Source organism: Danio aesculapii, chromosome 12, assembly GCF_903798145.1.
Source record: "Danio aesculapii chromosome 12, fDanAes4.1, whole genome shotgun sequence".
NCBI lineage: Eukaryota > Metazoa > Chordata > Actinopteri > Cypriniformes > Danionidae > Danio > Danio aesculapii.
In genome coordinates this window covers 14,002,680-14,021,938 of record NC_079446.1, presented here as the reverse complement: position 1 = coordinate 14,021,938, position 19,259 = coordinate 14,002,680, and the positions used below count along the sequence as shown (strand labels likewise).

General features: G+C 35.4%; 1 protein-coding gene across 1 annotated transcript in view; it reads right to left on the bottom strand.

The window, feature by feature from the left end:
* The window catches only part of grid1b (glutamate receptor, ionotropic, delta 1b), a 744,708-nt gene that overhangs the window by 14,295 nt on the left and 711,154 nt on the right, over positions 1-19,259 (bottom strand). The window contains 2 exon segments of the mRNA XM_056469382.1: positions 5,957-6,152; positions 17,972-18,110. Coding sequence (XP_056325357.1) covers positions 5,957-6,152; positions 17,972-18,110 — 335 coding nt within the window.

The window sequence follows — 19,259 nt, the reverse complement described above, 5'->3', positions numbered from 1 at the left end:
CCAGAAACATCAAAATTTCTGAAATTACTCTTAGCAGAGTGCAGCCTTACACGTATGAACCCGCAACACAGTAAATTATCAGTTCCAACTGTCTTCATTTATTTAGTCTTAGTTAGTTAGTTTGTCTTTGTAGTTATTTAGTTATTAGTTTTTTTTTTTTGTTTTGTTGTTATTTAGTTAGTTTAGTTTGTCTCTGAGTTTTAAGTTGCCTTTACTGTACAATTAGTTGCTGGCTATTATTTGAAGTATTTTTTTATGTTAGAGTTTTTTTTGTGTTTGACATGTTTGAATACCTGTTGCTTGGATTACAACTTTTTGTGTTTATCTTATTGTGTAATAAGACCGACAGAAAATGAAAAGTTGCTATTTTCTGGGCCGTTGTGCCAAAGAACTATATTCTCATTCCACCGGAATAATCAAGGAACTTGAGGCACAATGATATTACATAGAGCCTGAAAATAGTCCCTAGGTACGTAACTCTAGAGGCTCCTTTCCACTGACTGGTACAGTACGGTACGGTTCGGGTCGGTACGGGTCACCTTTATCAGGCCCACTACCAAGGGTACCCTTTTGGTGGGCATGGTGTATGACAGAAAGTTTCAGTCGACGTCATTCTCGCTCGAGGAAATGTCTACATAAAGCTGTACATGTCGCTCACATATCCTATGAGAAGAACTTCTCACAAAACAGATGCTTTACACACATAAATACTTGTGTAGAAATGTTTATTAATAACTTTTCTATGAACATGAGTTGATTTTAACTGCAGATCAATGACAGTGCGAAACAGCCCCTTACAGTCTCTGATATGTTACCAACTACAGAAGAACTACACACAGCAGACATTTCGTCCTTATTTAGGTTCAAAAACAACACAAAATATAGCCTACAGTCAGTGAAAACCTCTTATCTGTGTCTGTAATCTTCAGCAGCACATGTAGCCTCTGTTAGACAGTAATTCCATCATTCCCAGTATATATTAGTCTAAAAGGTGAAGATAATAGTTACACATGGCATTTTGTTCATGTTTGCTGATAAATAATGTGCTCCATTTTTTACCGCTTCTCCTTTGCTTTTTCGCGCTTCACTCTCGCGTTTGTCAGTGTCTGACAGGATCGGGTTTCAAAAGCACGTCAATAATCAAGCGCACGTTATCATTATCACCTCAAGAAGTTTGTTATTTAAAATATAGACGCGCAACGAATGCAAGAAAGAAAGTGAAACCGCTCACACTTCAGACTGCCTCGTAAAAAACTGAGGCACAGGGTAGATTCTGCTCTACTCTATGGCTTTGTGGCTGTTCATCAAGACGACGACAAGGTTTGTTTGAGCCTGGATCAACCATGGCTCATTATTATATGTATATATAATTCCGCTGTAATCTCTCACTGTGTATTTTAAACATGGCAGGTTTTTTGTTTTCATTCTGGTTTGTTGCGTAAGCAAATGACGTATCTCTGTAAGCCAATAGCGTTCAGCTGTGCGTATAGCTCCGCCTTTTGGTACCCTTTCTTGTGTTTGCTACCCTTTCGAAAGGATGCCGAAAAAGTGGTACGGTACGGTTCAGTTCCGTACGCCTTTTGACAGTGGAAACGGCCATAAAAGCGCACCAAACCGAACTGACCGTACCACTCAGTGGAAACAGGCCATAGGTCTCTCGATGGTTACAAGACTCCATGTGCAAGCGGGTGTCATGCTGGTAATATTGATGGAAGTTAGCTGATTTTAATGTGCTCCTGCTGAAACCAATGGTATGGCAGTACAGTTTCTTGATTACTATGCTGGAGATTGGCTGATGGGTTTAAAAAAATGGTAAAACTGAACTATTTAACTTTAGGGGAGCTGTAAAATGAGCCTATTTTGAAAAAAATAAAAAGTGGAACATTCCTTTAATCTGATGTAAGACTAAGGGTGAATCCTGAAATTGTATATTTGGAGAGACTATTTATGATCTATGGGGATTATAAATCAAAAAGGATGGTTTAATTTTTTTAAAAGGTAATTTTGCATAATAGATCCTCTTTAATGAGTGTTAGCATGACAGTCACACACTGCAATTATGTAGTTTGTGGATTTAAATGCTCAAACCTTTTCAAGCTTGGTGGATTCTCATTTGCTTTTAATTATTTATTCAGTTAAAGCATGAACTAAGCATTTTAGTTATACTGTTCCACTGTGTAATTATCTTTATATATTAAGTGTGGATTTATCATAAATTAAAATGATTATAAAAACATATATTTTGTTTTTATATAACTCACACTAGGGCTGGGCGATATGGCAAGAATGCAATCTCAATCATTATTTTCCATATTGAATGATAACAATATACATTCGATATCAGTTGTTAATGCTACCAGATTAAAAGAATACCCCAACAATGACTGAAGCCACAGAAATGAGAGGGTCCATTAAATGGCCATAATTTTGGCCAGATTAAACATATTTTCGGCCAATAAATTTTTTGTCTGCCGAAAATTCAGTACATCTCTATATCAGTACATCATATTTCTGCTGTATGAATATAGAGTAAAAAAAGTCCAGAGCTTATCATTATTGACATAAATTTTATCACGATTCGATATAATATCGTTTATCAGCCCAGCCCTAATTCATACTGTGACATGTCCTATCATGGATTATCATTAGCATTCAGATGGATTTTTATAACCTAAAATATATCCCTGCAATAATTATTGTTTAAGTGTTTTATCATCGAAACTCTCTCTGGAGGCTAATCTAGACTAATCTATGGAGTTCCTTCTCGTTCAGAGGAGCTCCATTGATCTCAAGCTGAACTCATTGACTAATTTAAAAGATTTCACATCCTCCACTGCACTCTAAAAGTTTCCTCGTCTTTCTCTTAAATCGTTTTAAAGTTGTTGTCTTTGATTTTTCCAAGAACTGACACAGAATGCCCGTTGTTGAAAGAGTAGATAAAGAAGTTTAACAAGATGACTTTAGAGACAAGTCTCTCAAATAGACAATCTGTTACCAGCACTAAATGTTAACGGCTGATACTAAATTCAAAATACTACAAAGTGAGACAAAGAAGTACATGTTTTTACTTGTTTTTAAACTATAGTATTTACTGTAGGTTGTTCTATTATAATAGACACCTGTGATGTTTTAAAAGCAAGCCAATAGCTTTCTTTCCATCCACCTATTACCATCCACATTATCATAAGCTAATGGAAATGCTAAGAATTCTAAAAAGCTACTAAAATAGCATACACTCAATAGATTCTTATTTATTTTTCCACAATGCAAGCATAGTTTCCAAATGAAGTTTGCAATGCACCAGGGTTGGGTCGTTAGACAATGCCATCATCCATTGCCGATGCCCGATAGACATCATGATGCTGAGCTGGCAGCGTGATCCCCCACCGCCGTTGCAGCAACAATTTTCCACTCATGAAAAATACACACTTAGGCCCCGTTTACACTAATACGTCTTAGATTTAAAATGGCATTTTAGAATGAAAACAATCCACGGCAACACTGGCGTTTCACCTAGCGTTTCTGAAACATCTTCCTTGCACACTATACCTCTTAGAACGCACATCACCTGACCACATACACAAACACACACACACACACACACACTCTGTCATGAGTTGCAGCAAATGTGCGCATCTGAGCTCCAGCAGGTGCTTTGAGCACAAAACCCCAGAGAGCAGTGCACGTCGGACAGTTTATCAAGGATGTACCGCTGGATCGCATCTCACCTTAATTATTAATGTAATATTTAATTATTCTTGTCTCTATCTAATGACTCTTCAGTCTTTTGAATCCATCAGGTCATGTGTCATAGCATCAGTACACTGCTTTAATCTTTCGCTTTCACGTGTGCTTATAAATTTAGCGAAAAACTCTGATACACTTGGCTGGTTCCTGTTGGTTGTGCACCTTTTTTATTAACCAAGTTTGTCGACGCCATCATAACAACACAGATCACTCGCCTATTCATGCCAGAGTCTAGCAGAAAAAGTGATTGACAGGTGGTAATTTGTGTGTAACTTATCTTTATTTATTTATGATTTGGTTATGGGTAAAACAAAGACCATGCAGGTCAGGTAGTTGAAACGATTGGCTACAAATAATTAATTTGTTATGAATTAATTAATTATTCATAAATAATTAATTAATTGTCGCCTACAATGATGATGTCATCATCCATCGGGATGTTTTACAATAGACATCGTACGATGTAAAATTGGTCGACATCGCTCAACCCTACAATGCACATTGAAAGGCATATCATTTTCCCTCAAACAATGATGTGCTGGGATTGCTGGACTAACCAGGGGTGTGTTTCCCAAACAATGATATTACTCGTGGCTGAACTATCATAGTACGATATATCGTTTGGGAAATGCTGTAGTGCTGTGTGCTTCCCAAAACCTGTTTCTTTTTAGGAGATCCATCATTTGAACTACGTTAGTTATAACGTAAAATGCCAAGAATGATGCTCTAAACGGGGTGAAGTAACAACTTCTTTAGAGAAGAACCCTGTAATTTCTTTGTGCAAATGACATTGTTTTACATGCACACGCATAAAAAAAATCCAATATCAGTTCTGGTAAAATCATGCATTATTTTTCCATATTAATTGTAATATATGTAAATGGCACATATAGGGCCTGTGTTTCCTTTACAAATATTATTGAGAACATTACATATTCTATTCTAAAACATAAAATCATTTACAAAAGCTAACAAGTATTCTAATCTTATATATAAATCATATAAATAAATAAATAATAAATAAATAAATAAAATAATGAGGCTATTTATTAGGAAATGAAAAAAAAATCATACTTTAATAATAATATTAATTATGACGATTATTGTTATTATTATTAAGTAGGATATTGTTTTTTTATTTATTTTTTTAAGTTTACTTTTACAATTTGACATGCAAACCACTGCAGAAATGTTCAAACCAACAGGCCCATGTCTTATACGGTACAGATACTTAATAAATAACCTGCTATAAATTTAAACGATTAATCTATGTTATGCTTTTTGTTTTCACAAGCTTTGGAGACGTAACATAAATGCCACTTTTAAATAATAGGTCACCTATAACTTTCATAATGGTCATAATGAAGTCATAATGACATCAATGTTTTCAAAGAGCACTGCAAAGGGGACGCAATTGTAAACATGCAGATCGCTAAAACTGAACTATAAAAATACTTTGAAAGCAAATTACACCTAAGAGAGATGATTTTAATGCTTTTTTAAAAAAATCATTCCAAGTTTAAATGTTAGAATGTTCGAAAAAAATAGGGAATAGGGGGAATAACTGTGAATAGAACACAGCCAGGAACTATGTTTCTAACTCAGCTCCAGAGGTGTAGTTGCAAGCATAGAAGTTTGCGACGAAGTTTGTGAATGTTTGTTGGAACGATGAATTTGGGAAATGCCAAATCAAAGAACTATGTTTGTAACGACTGAACTTGCCACGTTAGTCTCAATCATACGATCTCAAATGTTGTTAATATTTCTAAAAATATCTTAGCAGAAGTTTATCATCAAAAATTATTTTACAATAACCAGAACAGAATTATCCCATCCCAAAATAGCAGGCACCTTTCTCTGAACTGAAGATACCATAACAGCAAGTGTTATTACTTCTGTGAGCTTTAAGACACCATACATTTATTATGGAAGAAAAAAGCACAGTTTAGTTTCCCAGGAAGTGACTTTTTTTGATCCCATGGGACATAAACAGTGTTTTATTTGCAATTGTTTTGCTTTATATTCTAAACTAAAATGTAAAACTCTGGGTCGAAACCCATTTCGATCATTTATGTTTCTGCAGGTATTTATCAAAAATACCCAGTTATTCTGACAACACATAATTGTGAAGGGAGCCAAAATACAAATTTGTACACCACTTCAATGGAAACAGATTGAATGCAAATACGGTAATGAGTAATGTTCATACCTTGCGGATGCCTTCAGAAGGGCTAGAAACTGAGAAGTCCTGTCCATTATTTTTGCTGATTGTCCTCCACAGCTCTGCATATGTGCTGTCTTGCTCCAGTGGGTTTGTGCCTTTGGCTTTAAAGTAATCGTACACTGCAGAGTCTCTAACGGTGCCATAAGCAAAGTCCATCTGCCTTGCAAGATCCTGAAATGTTCTGTTGGGATAGATAGAGAGGATCAGGGAAAAAATGTTTAAAGAATAAACATGGAGGATGAGCATATTACATAAACCTTCAAAGTAAAATAAAATGATTTAAAAATTAATATTTGGTTTAGATATAAACAAATATACAATAAAAAAATTTACAAGCATACATATAAACAGAAAATTTTAGCAGATTATTTTTAAGTGATTTTCAGACCCTCCCCCTCTATCTCTGTTTAAACCTGTTTTAAAGACCTATCTATTTTCTCTAGCTTTTAATACTTAATGATCACAGTTTTTTATTGCTTTTACTTATTAATTGTTAATAAGTAAAATATTTAACTTATTAATTGTTAATACATTTTTACATTTTATTTTCTTCTCTGTCTTTAGTATTCCTTTAGTTGCACTTTGGTCAACTTGTTTGTTTTTAAATGTGCTTTATAAACAAATATTGTATTGTATTGTATTGTATTCTATTGTATTGTATTGTATTGTATTGAATTGCACTGTAGTGTATTGTATTGAATTGAATTTTAACAAGTGATGTGTATAAGAGCAAGAACTTTTTTATAGTATTTCCTAGTGTTGGGGTACTCGAACTTGGACTCTGACTCGAGTCCAGACTTCACCGGAATTCAAATTGGTTAGGGCCAGGCCTAATCATGATCTAGCTGGATAATCGCATGCGCACGCCTGCTTTAACACACTGCAACAAAGCGAATGGATGAAGATGCTGGCCTCACGGAAAAGAAAACTTGATGAAGCGAACAGACAGTTTAAAGTTGAATGAACAGATAAGTATGTGTTTATTTTGCCACAGCCAGCTCGAATCAGTGACCTTCTTGCTGTGAGGCCATTGTGCTACCCACTGCACCACCGTGCTGCCTGTGATGCATCTTATGGATGTTTATTAAAAACAAGTTATGTAATGTCAATTGTTTTATACCTTTGACTTTAATAAAAATTCAGATTTGGACCTTTTAATAAAGACATTGAGAACCCGTTTAGGCTATCACTAACAGGAGGACCCAGATCATCAGCCTAGAAATCTGCACTGGACTGTTTTTTCAGTCTCATTCCCGCTGGGTTTTATTTCACACCCAATCGCCCCCGCTATTTATTCACTCTTTGTTTATTTGGAACAAATTTCTTCTGACTGTTAATTCCCTGTTAAGACAAGAGCGAAGTCGAATGGTCTCTCTTTGATGAACCTTTATGTTCTGTGCAGATCTGGGTCAGTTGGCATGAATATGGTTTCATTCACTGGGGCTGATAACAGAGATCTCAGGAAATGTTAATTAAAATAAATTGTTGCCTTGGTAATGTAAGCGTAATTCAAACAGAAGAAATGTGACAAAGTGGCATGAGAATAATGTCAAACGTGTGAGTCTTGTAAAATAATAAAAGTTCTACATATATTCTCCTATTTTCATTTGAATTTGAAGCAAGCTAACAAAAAAAATTGTTAACATGTATCAAAAGTTTAAAATATTAATTTAACAGTTTAATTGTTGATTGAATTTTTTTTTATTTATTATTATTGTTATCATTTTATTATTATTTTAAATTTTTTTAACTTAGGTGGCACCATGGCTCAGTGCTTACCATTGATGCCTCACAGCATGAAGGTCACTGGTTCGAGTCCTAACTGGGCCAGGAGTGTTTCTGTGTAGAGTTTGCATTTTCTTCCTGTGTTGGCGTGGGTTTCCTGCGGGGGCTCCGGTTTCCCCCACAGTCCAAACACATGCGCTATAGGGGAATTGATTTGACTAAAATGGCCAAGGTGTGTGAGTGTGTGTGAATGGGTTGCGGCTGGAAGGGCATCCACTGCGTAAAACATATGCTGGACTAGTTGGTGGTTCATTCCACCGTGGCGACCTCTGATAAATAAGAGACTAAGCCAAAAGAAAATTAATGAATGAGTTTTATGACTGTGTGGACTCGGCCGGACTCAACTCGGACTTGTACTCGACTGGTTAAGAACTTAGTCTTGACTTGGACTCGACAAAGGTGAACTCGACCCCAACTCTATTTCCTAATATAATAATTAGTTATTCTAAAGAGTCTTGTTTGTTTATTTTGGTTGGCATAAAATGAAATAAATTAAATTAAAATAAAATAAACACTGGTCAATATTATTAGCTCCCTTAAATCTACAGAACAAGCCACCGTTGTCCAATGACTTGCCAAATTAACCTACAATTGCCTAGCAAATTGCCTAGTTAACCTAATGTGCCTAGGTAAACATTTAAATTACACTTTAAGCAAGACACTAGAATTCTGCAAAACAACTAGAAGCAAATCAAGTACTGATCAAGTCATGATGGCAGACCAAAACAAATACTAATTATTTTGTCTGCAATGTGTTGAAAAAATCTCTCTGTTAAACAGCACCTACATATTTTTTAATATTTAAAAAATAATTAATTTATGTTTATTTTTATAATTATGGTTAATCTTAGCCAGCACCAGGACCTTTTCTACATGTCAGTGTTTATGAATAGATTACACCAAAAAGAACAAGACAAATTGACAAATTATAGACCAATTACCAACCCAGGTCACACATGACGTCACACGTGTCCCCGGTTGCAAAAAAACACAGGCTGCAATAGTAAAGATGTCGTGTTGTGCGGTAGGATGCCAAATTCTTGATAACTTTTATCATACACCACACTGCTTTAATGCTAAATGCAGACATATTTGGCTAAAAGAGAGCTAAATGAAGTTACGACCTAATTATAAATGCTGGAATATGCAGTTCTCATGTTATATCAGGTAAGCTCACGCTATGCTGAATCATACACATTACTCGTTTTTGATTGCAGAAATTATTTCAGCAAAAACAGTTACATATGGTGAATGAAACGTGAAAGTGTAAGTTATTAAGGTAAACTTGGTTTTATATTCACACATTCATTCAGTGAACACTTGTGACACACTCCCCATATTGTTTACCACGACACTTTGAATATTCAGTCTGAAATAACCTGCAAGTGTGACTTGAAAACAACAATAACACTGTTTATTTGACGGTGAACAATGTTGTACTTTGATAGTCATTGGCTGCTAATATGATTCCACTATTAAGAGTTTGCAAATAATACTTTTATAAAATTATATTATTAAGGAGAAAGTCTGAATGTGCGAATATAAAACAAACTTTACCTTTATGTGCAAGTTCACATACCCTGCCATACAGGAGCAGTTCGCAGTCAGAATGCAGTCGTTTTGCGTGTTGGTGATTAATTACCTAGACCGTATAACGTTAACTCCATCTTTTTTCTTTGTCTTTGGCTAAGCAGAACCTCGGTTTTTAGCTCTACATAGTGTTGAAATCTGGTAATCATGGAACATTATTTCTTGCACATGACCACACAGAACAACATTGTTGGCATCCAATGACTTGTAGATCTTTAACTTGTCTCTTGTAAATTCACTTGGAGCTTCAATGAGATTGTATATTTGGGGCTGGATGCTTGGTCTTTTTGTCTTATACAATATTCACTGAGAGCGTGCTATCGCAAATGGACCTGTCAGATGAACGCCGCTCACTTTAACGTTAATTTTGCCGAATCACTGTGCTTACCACTGGGTGACGAGCTGTTATAATATGCTAAAAGCATTATGTAAATAATATATATAATGTGTAATCAATATATCTTATTTCTAAGACAACAACAAACTCTGTACCGCATCGGATGTCATTCCCTCACTGTAAATGCTAACGTTCCCGGTTTCTTTCTGCCACCTCCCTGCATCCTCCACCACGCATCCTGAATGTTTACAAACATGGTAATTGGTCTATACATCAGTCTAAAGCTACAACCCTCAAGCAGCCAATGCCAATTTGACTGATGGAGAATTTAGCCAATGGCCGCTTGATTCATTCGACATATGGACTCTATTGGACGGTATTTCTGGTATTTTCTAAAGGTGAGTATCCACTTGTTAAGTGTGACGTCACGCGAAGAAGCTTCTGGTTCCAACGCTCTATCAATCTGTATAGGGAGACTCATCAAATGGTAATAATAAGCATTTACAAAGCGCTGTAATACTTTCCAAAATCTTGATCACAATATATATATATATCCATGCCCAATATTCGATGGCCAGAAAGTGATAAATTTTTTTATAAATTGTAAAAATTTTGGTATTTGTGGCGCAGCAAGTCCAGAGACTATTGTGCACACCATGATTTTATATAAAATTCCCTTTAATGTCACGACTTAAGCGGATAATACTGTCATTGCCCATATTATATGACAGTTGTTTATGTATCAGTTCTTCTGTGTGTAGTCTGCATTTAAGTGTGAATGTCTCTCCGGTAACGATAATTTTTCGATAATGTTTGGTATTATCATATGTTTGCTATTTATCTGAATGGCCGCTGTTAGCTAAGCTATCTGTAACATTACCATATGTATATGATATGGGCATCAGAGTAAATTGTGTTTGCTACTCAAGGGGGAAATACAAAATTATTTAGAACTGTTTACAGTATAATCCTAATTCTGTATTTTTGTTTTGTCTAGCACAAAAAACAGTCATGTACCAAATCTCTGCTGTGGAGTGGATTTCAAGCAGCAGCCAACTCCTATGAAAAGATGTTCAAGCACTTTCTGTCAGTGAGTGGGCAAAACAACAACAACGACTCTTGTAAGATTTTTTTGTTGCGTATGCACTGGACTTATTTCACACAATTCTTGTGCTCAAATCATTAATGCTCTACATTTATTATTTTACTATAAAAAATAAGTGGTATGTGAAAAGACTAAAACAGTTGTTAAAAACCTTCAGTATACGTGTAGTCATCAGACTGCTTCTCCACAAACAAGGAGAGGGAGAAAAATCACAAGACATTGTCTCAGAAAAATAATTCCAGAAATTTTATTTTGCATGATATTGCCATTAAATTTAAAACATATACTCGGGATATGTGTAGCTTTTGACTAATTAACGCTTGATCTCCCCTAAAGGACATCAAAACAAGGTGTATGGGGGTCAGCCCTTTAATAGTAAGACGTAGCTTTCTCTGATCTATGATCTAATATCTTAAATATTATTAATTAAAAATGTATAATAGTAATATACATTTGATCCGTCCTGCAGCAGTTTATACCATTGTGAATGCAAAATGCGCCACTTAATGCTAGGAAAAATATCATTCAACAGTCTGAAACTGGCAGTTCTAGAGCACAGATACACGTTTCTTGTAAAATAGTTGTTTATATCTGCATGTAGCCTGAAAAAATTAAAATTAGGCACATAATTTGTATAGTTTGACCTGCAGAAACTTTTAAAATAGTCAGTGAATATCCCCAAAACACTGAAAACGTAAACATTTTATTAATAAATTTGATTCACTGAAGCATGTACTGTATTACCAAACTACTACAGAAAAAAAGGTTTCTTCATTGCGTTTCGAAATTAAGAATCATATCAAGACCCAGAGTAAAAATTTAGGACCCACCACTGTTAAAGTATGTATATGTATGTATATGTTTGAACAAATAAAATGTACAATCAATGGCCCAAATAACTCAGCCCAAATGCTGCTTAATTTTCTTCAGGTCTGAATTTATTCATTTATCATGCTAATGGTGCCACAGGAATCATCCTGAACTCAGCCACATACATCAACAGAACAGGGACTTAACTTGGCAAGAGTTAACTTTAAAGACAACTTTGTAAGTAATGTGAGATGTTGTGTCATCTGTATTGCTAATGGAGCTGTCAGGCCCAGCCGGTGAAAGAAAGCAAGGGAAAGGAAATCTTTCACTCTTTAATGGCACTTTGCTAAATACATTTGGGGAAACAGTTAAAACTACAACTGTATGTTGATTTCTGGGTCAGTTTACTTAAAATAATAAACACTTTTGTATTAATAATTAGTATGTGGTGGCGCAGTGGGTAGCGCTGTTGCCTCACAGCAAGAAGGTCGCTGGTTCGAGTCTCAGCTGGGTCAGTTGGCATTTCTGTGTGTAGTTTGCATGTTCTCCCCGTGTTCGTGTGGGTTTCCTCTAGGTGCTCCGGTTTCCCCCACAGTCCAAAGACGTACTATAGGTGAATTGGGAAAGCTAAATTGTCTGCAGTGTATTTGTGTGCATGAGTGTATGGGTGTTTCCCAGTAATGGGTTGCAGCTGGAAGGGCATCCACTGCGTAAAACATATGGCAACCCCTGATTAATAAAGGGGCTAAACCAAAGGAAAATGAACAAATGAATAAATAATTAGTATGTAATATTAACAACAATATTTATAACAATGTGAAAATATTAATAACAATTAAAGGTCCCATAAAATTAAAATAAAGGTTTTTAAGATATTATTTGAGATATTACAGATAGGTTTAAGATATTGTTAACATATCTATAAGCTGGTCTGCTCCAAAACAGTGACAACATTTGCATTTAGAAGATATAAAACTGATATAAAGATGTAAAGCTTGTAGTTTGTCACTTCCGCCTAAATGGATAAACAGTTGTATTCACATCACCTCATATTTCAGTTTCTCATCAAATCATAACCAGTCAGATGTTCTCTAGTGTCTAATATGCCCCACCCCCTTCAAGACTCTTCTCATTTGCTTTTCATTTGATGCGATTGAGCTCAACCACTTCCACTGGCAGAGAGGTAATAAAACAAAAACGATAATGGCTGTTTTTAAAAAGGGCAGAAGTTGTCCCACCTTCTTTTCATGTTTTGTTTGAGATTACGTCAAACATCGAATAAAAATGCATATTTCAAAGCAATTCACAGGACCTTTAATAATAATATTATTAAGCATTATTATTAGTATAGGCTGTACATAGAATTTAAAAACCCACAGCCATTTGAATCTTTTTGGCTCGAGACTTCTGGTCTCATTCACTTCCATTCATTTTTAAAAATAGCTAATTTTGCTGTTTGATGTTGCAAACTGATATTTTCTTATTATATTATTCTACTTTGTCTGTATAGTCATGAACACACTTGTTTGTAGAGCAAGTAGTTTGACGTTTTCTCTGACTTATTATTCCTAGTCATTATTCAAAGGATCAACTGAATCAGAAGTTTCAAAACAAGCGCAAAAACAAGCACACTTCCGCATTAAAGAGTAAGGTCAATAATCAAACATATTTTTGACTGCCAAGCACATAAATAGTGTCTACCTTAATAGATAAGACAAATGATAAACAATGATAAATAATAAACGGATAAACAATGATTTCCTATTTATTTGTTTTAGCTTCAGATTTACAGATGTGAAACTTGCTTGTTTAAAACAATGATATTATAGGGTAAAGTCCATTAAGGAAAAACCTTACTTATGCTGACAATATTCATTTTTGAAAGACCATTAGTCACTTTTTTTATTTAGTTTTTTTAGTTTTTTTTTTGTTTCACATTGATGTTTGCATGCATTTTATTTTGAAAGTAGTAATGGTTAATGTCTTGTCATGTGACTTCCTTGCCCCTTACTGTACATGATCTTTCCATGTTCTTATTTGTTTATAGTTCATGTTTTCATACCTTGTTATCAATTTTTTTTGTTTCATTGGTTTATGAGTTCCATTTTGTCATTGGATGTGTCATGTGCTTCCCCATGTTCATGTATGGGGATTGCTCTTCAATCTTCTGTGTCTCAAGACATTTTTTGTCAATTTAAGTTTGCATTCATATTGTTTTTTATGATATGAGTTTTTTATGATGCTGAATAAACAACACTGCATGTTTGATGCATCATTGTCTGAAATTCACAATTTCAAAATTTTATCAACTAACTGTTACAACAACAAAAGACCTGTGAAGAAATTGTGCCAAGGTATCCATTATCCCAGACCAGGCCATATCTTGAGTTGATGCTGTGACTGTCATTAAGGTGCGGAGAGCATGAGACTGATTCCTGAAAGATCACAGTGAGAGACGAGTCTTCCCATTGATTCTGTGGGCCAATCTGATCACCCACCGGTGACCTACTTACACCTGCAATTCTACACAATGAACATCCAGTGTTCTCCAGCTTCCAGCACCTAGACTGCAGCTCTGCACAAGAGCTTTTTGGCCAGAGGAAAAATGGTCATGCTCAACTAGGCCTGGTTTCTCTCAAGGTTTTTTCCTCCACTTTTGTCTGTTGGTGAAGTTTGTTCCTCGACACTGTCGCCACTGACTTGCTTGATTTAGGACTTTGTCACCTTAGAATTATAAGGTTCTATCTGACATTTTTGTCAAAATTGAGTTATTGACATTCTTATTAAATGACAACTTATTTACATTATGGGATGTTTTTATAAGTTGATTACATTTTAAGACTTTTTATAAAAAAAAAAAAAATATATATATATATATATATATATATATATATATATATATATATATATATATATATATTACACATACTGATTGCTATGGAATGCAAAACTCTGAAGCTCAATATCTCAAAATCAGTCAGAACGCAGACAGAACCTTATAATTCTAAGGTGATGACTTGTGGAACTGCGCATTGATGGATTTGCTCTTCAGTGTTTGGACTTTCAGCAGTGAAATTTAAGCCACACTGAACTGAACTAAATTGAACGTTAACTTTGAAAACTGGACTGACACGGTTTCAATTTACTAGAACTACTACTGTATGTTAAGCTCCTTTGACACAATCTACATTGCAAAAGTGCTATAGAAATAAACATGAATTGAACTGAATAAGATTATAAAAAGCTGAATAGAGTCCATACATTGGTTGACTAGATGAACTGCAAATTTATAAAGCATATGTGATATGTGGCTTCCAACAAAAGTTGTGAAAAGAATATGCAAGTTTATTTGTTTAAGAGGTCTGTTCACACTCTGATGTGACCGTGTTACAACCCTATGGTTTTTATGTTTTGCTTTGTTTTATTGGGAAAACCTGTGTTTGTGATCTGCCTAGGAAAGTAATCTGATTGCCAATTGCAGTCTGATTGTGGCTTGTTCCTGGTTGGCCTACATAAATGTAAATGCTGTGACACCAGTTCTTCAGTATCTGCTTTGTTTTTGATCACTCTTGCCTTTTGTGTGTACTGAATGATATGTTTCTGTAGTGTATAGCTGTGCGTTGGTTTGATTATAGAATTTGAAATTGTGACGACTGTTTGCACACAGTTTGCTCAGCATCAGCATAATCACATGCAATCAAACATCAGCAGCACACAGGCTGGGCAAGTACCTGCCATACCTGAGAACTAGATAACATTTATGGAATATACATTGGAATATGGTTTTTCTGTTACAGAACAATACCACTACTGCAACTGCTGCTACTATTAATAGCAATACAATTAGAAACAGATAGAGTTATCATTGTTGTCATTATCCGCTTGTAAAGTGTGACATCACACGAAGCGGGTTCTGGGTCCAAGCGCTCTATCAAACTGAATGGGGAGACTAATGATATGCTAATAATAAACGTTTACAAAACGATGTAATACTTTCGAAAATCAGGATCGCAATATATATGTCCATGAATAATATCCGATGGCCAGAAAGTGATTCATTTTTTTTAATAAATTGTAAAGATTTTGGTATTTGTGATGCAGCAAGCCCAGAGATTGTTGTGTACACTATGACTTGATATAAAATTTACTTCACTTGGTCATAACCAAATATTTTATCAGTTTAAACAGTATTAAATAAGTCACCAACACGTCTGACTGGCTTTTCCATGTCTCCGTACTCCTCCCTTTCTACATGTGTTCTATTATTTTTCTTGTGTCATTTTATTACACATTACTAGTTTCCAAACTAATTAATTTTATTTTCTTTGTATGTATGTATTACTTTAGTTGTTGCTGACATCTGGTGAAAAATTTAAGTCAACAGCACCTATAGAAATGTTTTCTGAGAAAGCTGTGATCTGCTTAATACTTATAGTATCGCTTGTCATTCCAGCAGTACAGTTCCTCACTAGTTCATTTAACTTCTTGTCTAAGTCAGCCAATTCCTCATCTTCCATCCTGAGCAACATCCCACACAACCAACCCTATCCCACATCTAGCCCTCAACCAGTCCTCTAGCACAGATTTGACTGACCCCAGTAATCCATCATATGAAGAGTGTTTGCCATGGAACCTCCCACCAGCTCCACCAGGCTCACTAGACCCTAGGCTCTGCCTTTGGTCAGTCATCACCCTGTCTTCACCTCAAGACTCCAGTCCTCCAGCTACCCTGAGGTCCTCTTTTCCCCTAGCTCTGTATTGGACTTTCTGAAACTCTGGCTCCACCATGACCTTCCAGATCTCTATCTCCTCCTCAATCAAATGAGCCACCAGGTCTATCCTTAGTTTGGCCTTCTACAGTCAACAGCCTCTCCGCCACCATTACTCTTCCCTCCCTTGACTGCACTGTCAGTAATCCTACTGGATGTGTTTTCGGTATCCAGATTCTGCCTCCTGCTCCAGACACCTTTGTGGCTCCTCCCTCCATCATTTGCATCCTGGTCATCTGTTCCCTTTCCAGATCCACACCCTCCATTGGCAGTTCTTCCCTTAAGGCTGGTTTATACTTCTGCGACTAGCACACGCAAATGGTCCGGTCGCAAACATTTCACAGTGGCTGACACCCACCTTGATATGGACCTGTCAAAAAGTCTAACAGCACATTGTAACAACACTTCGTATTGTGTATTCAGGAAATTTTCTTGCTTTTGAGGGTGGTCCTGAAAAATCTCCAATTCAAGGGCTATCTAGTCCTTCCCCTTAGCCATATGCCTTCAAACTAAAGAGAATTGGGGCTTGCTAAGGGGTAGAATTAGGATTGGGCCTTGGTGCCAACTCTGTGATTGGTCGCCTTGGAAGCGTTAACAAGTGTAGATAGGGCCAAGAGCTGTAGATAGGAGCGAGCCTATTTCTACGAATGTTTAACGACCCCTTCAAGAACCTCCAGATAGAGATATTGGTTTTGTGTTTATTTTAAGACTAAATTTGTTGCACGTCTGCCAGCTTCTGCCTGAATGAATGTACAGTAAGTTAGCATTATAGCTAACGCAGAGCAACATAAAAACCCCACTGCCAGCTAGCTAGCAAAGACACACATTTCTGGAGAGGGGTGAAATGTCACATATTTAGATTTTCTGTTGTATTCTGTTTCCTTTGTTCCTTTTCACCTGTGTGCATTTAAATGTCTATTTAAGGTACAGTATATATTTTTGTGTCAGTGAATTGCAGGTTAGTATTTTATATATTGTTGCTGTTTTTAAATCTTTTGTTTGTTCCTAGATACACATTATGATTTGTTTGACCTGTTTAGGGCCATTTAATCTCTTTGGATTATATTTACTTATGTTGTGCACAAACAAACAAACAAATAAATAAATAAATAAATAAAATCTTTTAGAAATAAAGTTGCGGGCAGCAGTGGCAGCATGTTGCTTTGTGTGTACGCATTTCTGTGTTTGTGCAAATGTATAAGTGTACTGGATTTGTATAAATGTGAGAGTTAATAAATAATAAATCTTATTTTAAACTAAACTTTAAGCTTTTTTCGTTATTGTCTTTGCACTACATTTAACTATATATTAGATAAATAGTAGATAACTATACATTAGGTCTGATTTCATACATCTCAACAGTCTGCCAAAGGCCAGAGCTAAAATTTGAGGAAATTGTGGCTTCCTATCTCTGATTTTTAATCATTAAATCATTTGAAAAAGCTTATATTAAACTGAATTTCCTACCATGTGACCACAACATGTGAAGTTTCCCAAACATGATACACCAATTATGAGAACTAATAAATTATACAAAAGCTATTAAAGACATTAATCTGCACTGTAGTTCATTGAATGGTAAACTATTTATGAACTAAATGTACCTTATAGTATTGTCCATGCGGGACACAGTCAGGAATGCAGCCAGGTTTGCAGTGTAAGACGAACACACAATCAGTGTGAACAACCACCAACTCCCCATGACTATCCTCAGCGCCACAGACCCCACCACTGAGTCTCCACCTGTAACAGAATACAAGATTATTTCATTTGAAACACATTTAAATTGCAAAAAGCTACAATCTTTCTGTATTGAATGATTCTGTTCAAATTAAATTTTTAACATACTTGCAATACCTTTAAATCCCAATTTAACCACTTTAAATACCACTTTGTAAAAGTTATTGTTATTTTTCCTCCTAAAATACTTTCATAAATGTGTTTACATAATCCTGATGTATATAAGTCCGCCTGAAAAAGACATAATTTAATGCAAGAGTATTAAAAAAAACAGACATCCATATTTACAAAACACAAACACAGTTTATATTATTAACTTACTTGAATTACTGGCATACTGTAAATCAGAAATGGCAATGATATGCCTTCAGAATTCTTATTTTAAAATATGAGCAGTGGAAACTAAACATGTTACCTGCTGCTGACGTTTTATTATTATCTTTTGTAAATATCAAATGTTGGCAAGTTGTACAAATATGAGACAGAAACAGTTTAGATTTAATATCTACATTAGCTGTTATGCTTAAAAAGGTTGACAGGCGGAATGCCAGGTATTAATAGAGGCAGCTGGGGGCTTAGCGTGCTAGTTGCTGAGGTGGCCATTTATTCAATTTTGTCACTTGGATGAAGACCAGTGTCTATCCTATGCCTGATTCAAAGGCACCTTTATGCTATTCTGGCAGACTTACTGCAAACATTTCCAATATGTTCTATGTATAAATGCTTAAAAAAAATCTGAATTTAAATGACACTCAATTGAATCTAATCTAGTAATAAAGGTATATCACAAGTGATAAAATGTAGCATGCCCCATAACCAAAACTAACTATAACCATTATAGTACCCACAAGGCATTTTACCTCACATACATGCATTGAACTTGTGTTATTTATATTATAACATCTATTTTTTCCCTTTGTTCATCTTGTACACTCTAAAATGTTTCACTTGGTTAAACTTACAAACTCAAGTTCACCAGCTGCCTTGAAAAATGTTGAGTCAACTAAACTTAAGAGAGATTCTTTGTTTCAACTTAAGCTGTTGAGTTTTACAATATATTTAACTAAACTGTAAACCCAAATGTTGTCTTTACTGAAGTAAAGTTGACTGAACATAACTGAACACTTTGCATTTTGGTCCTATCACTTAAAA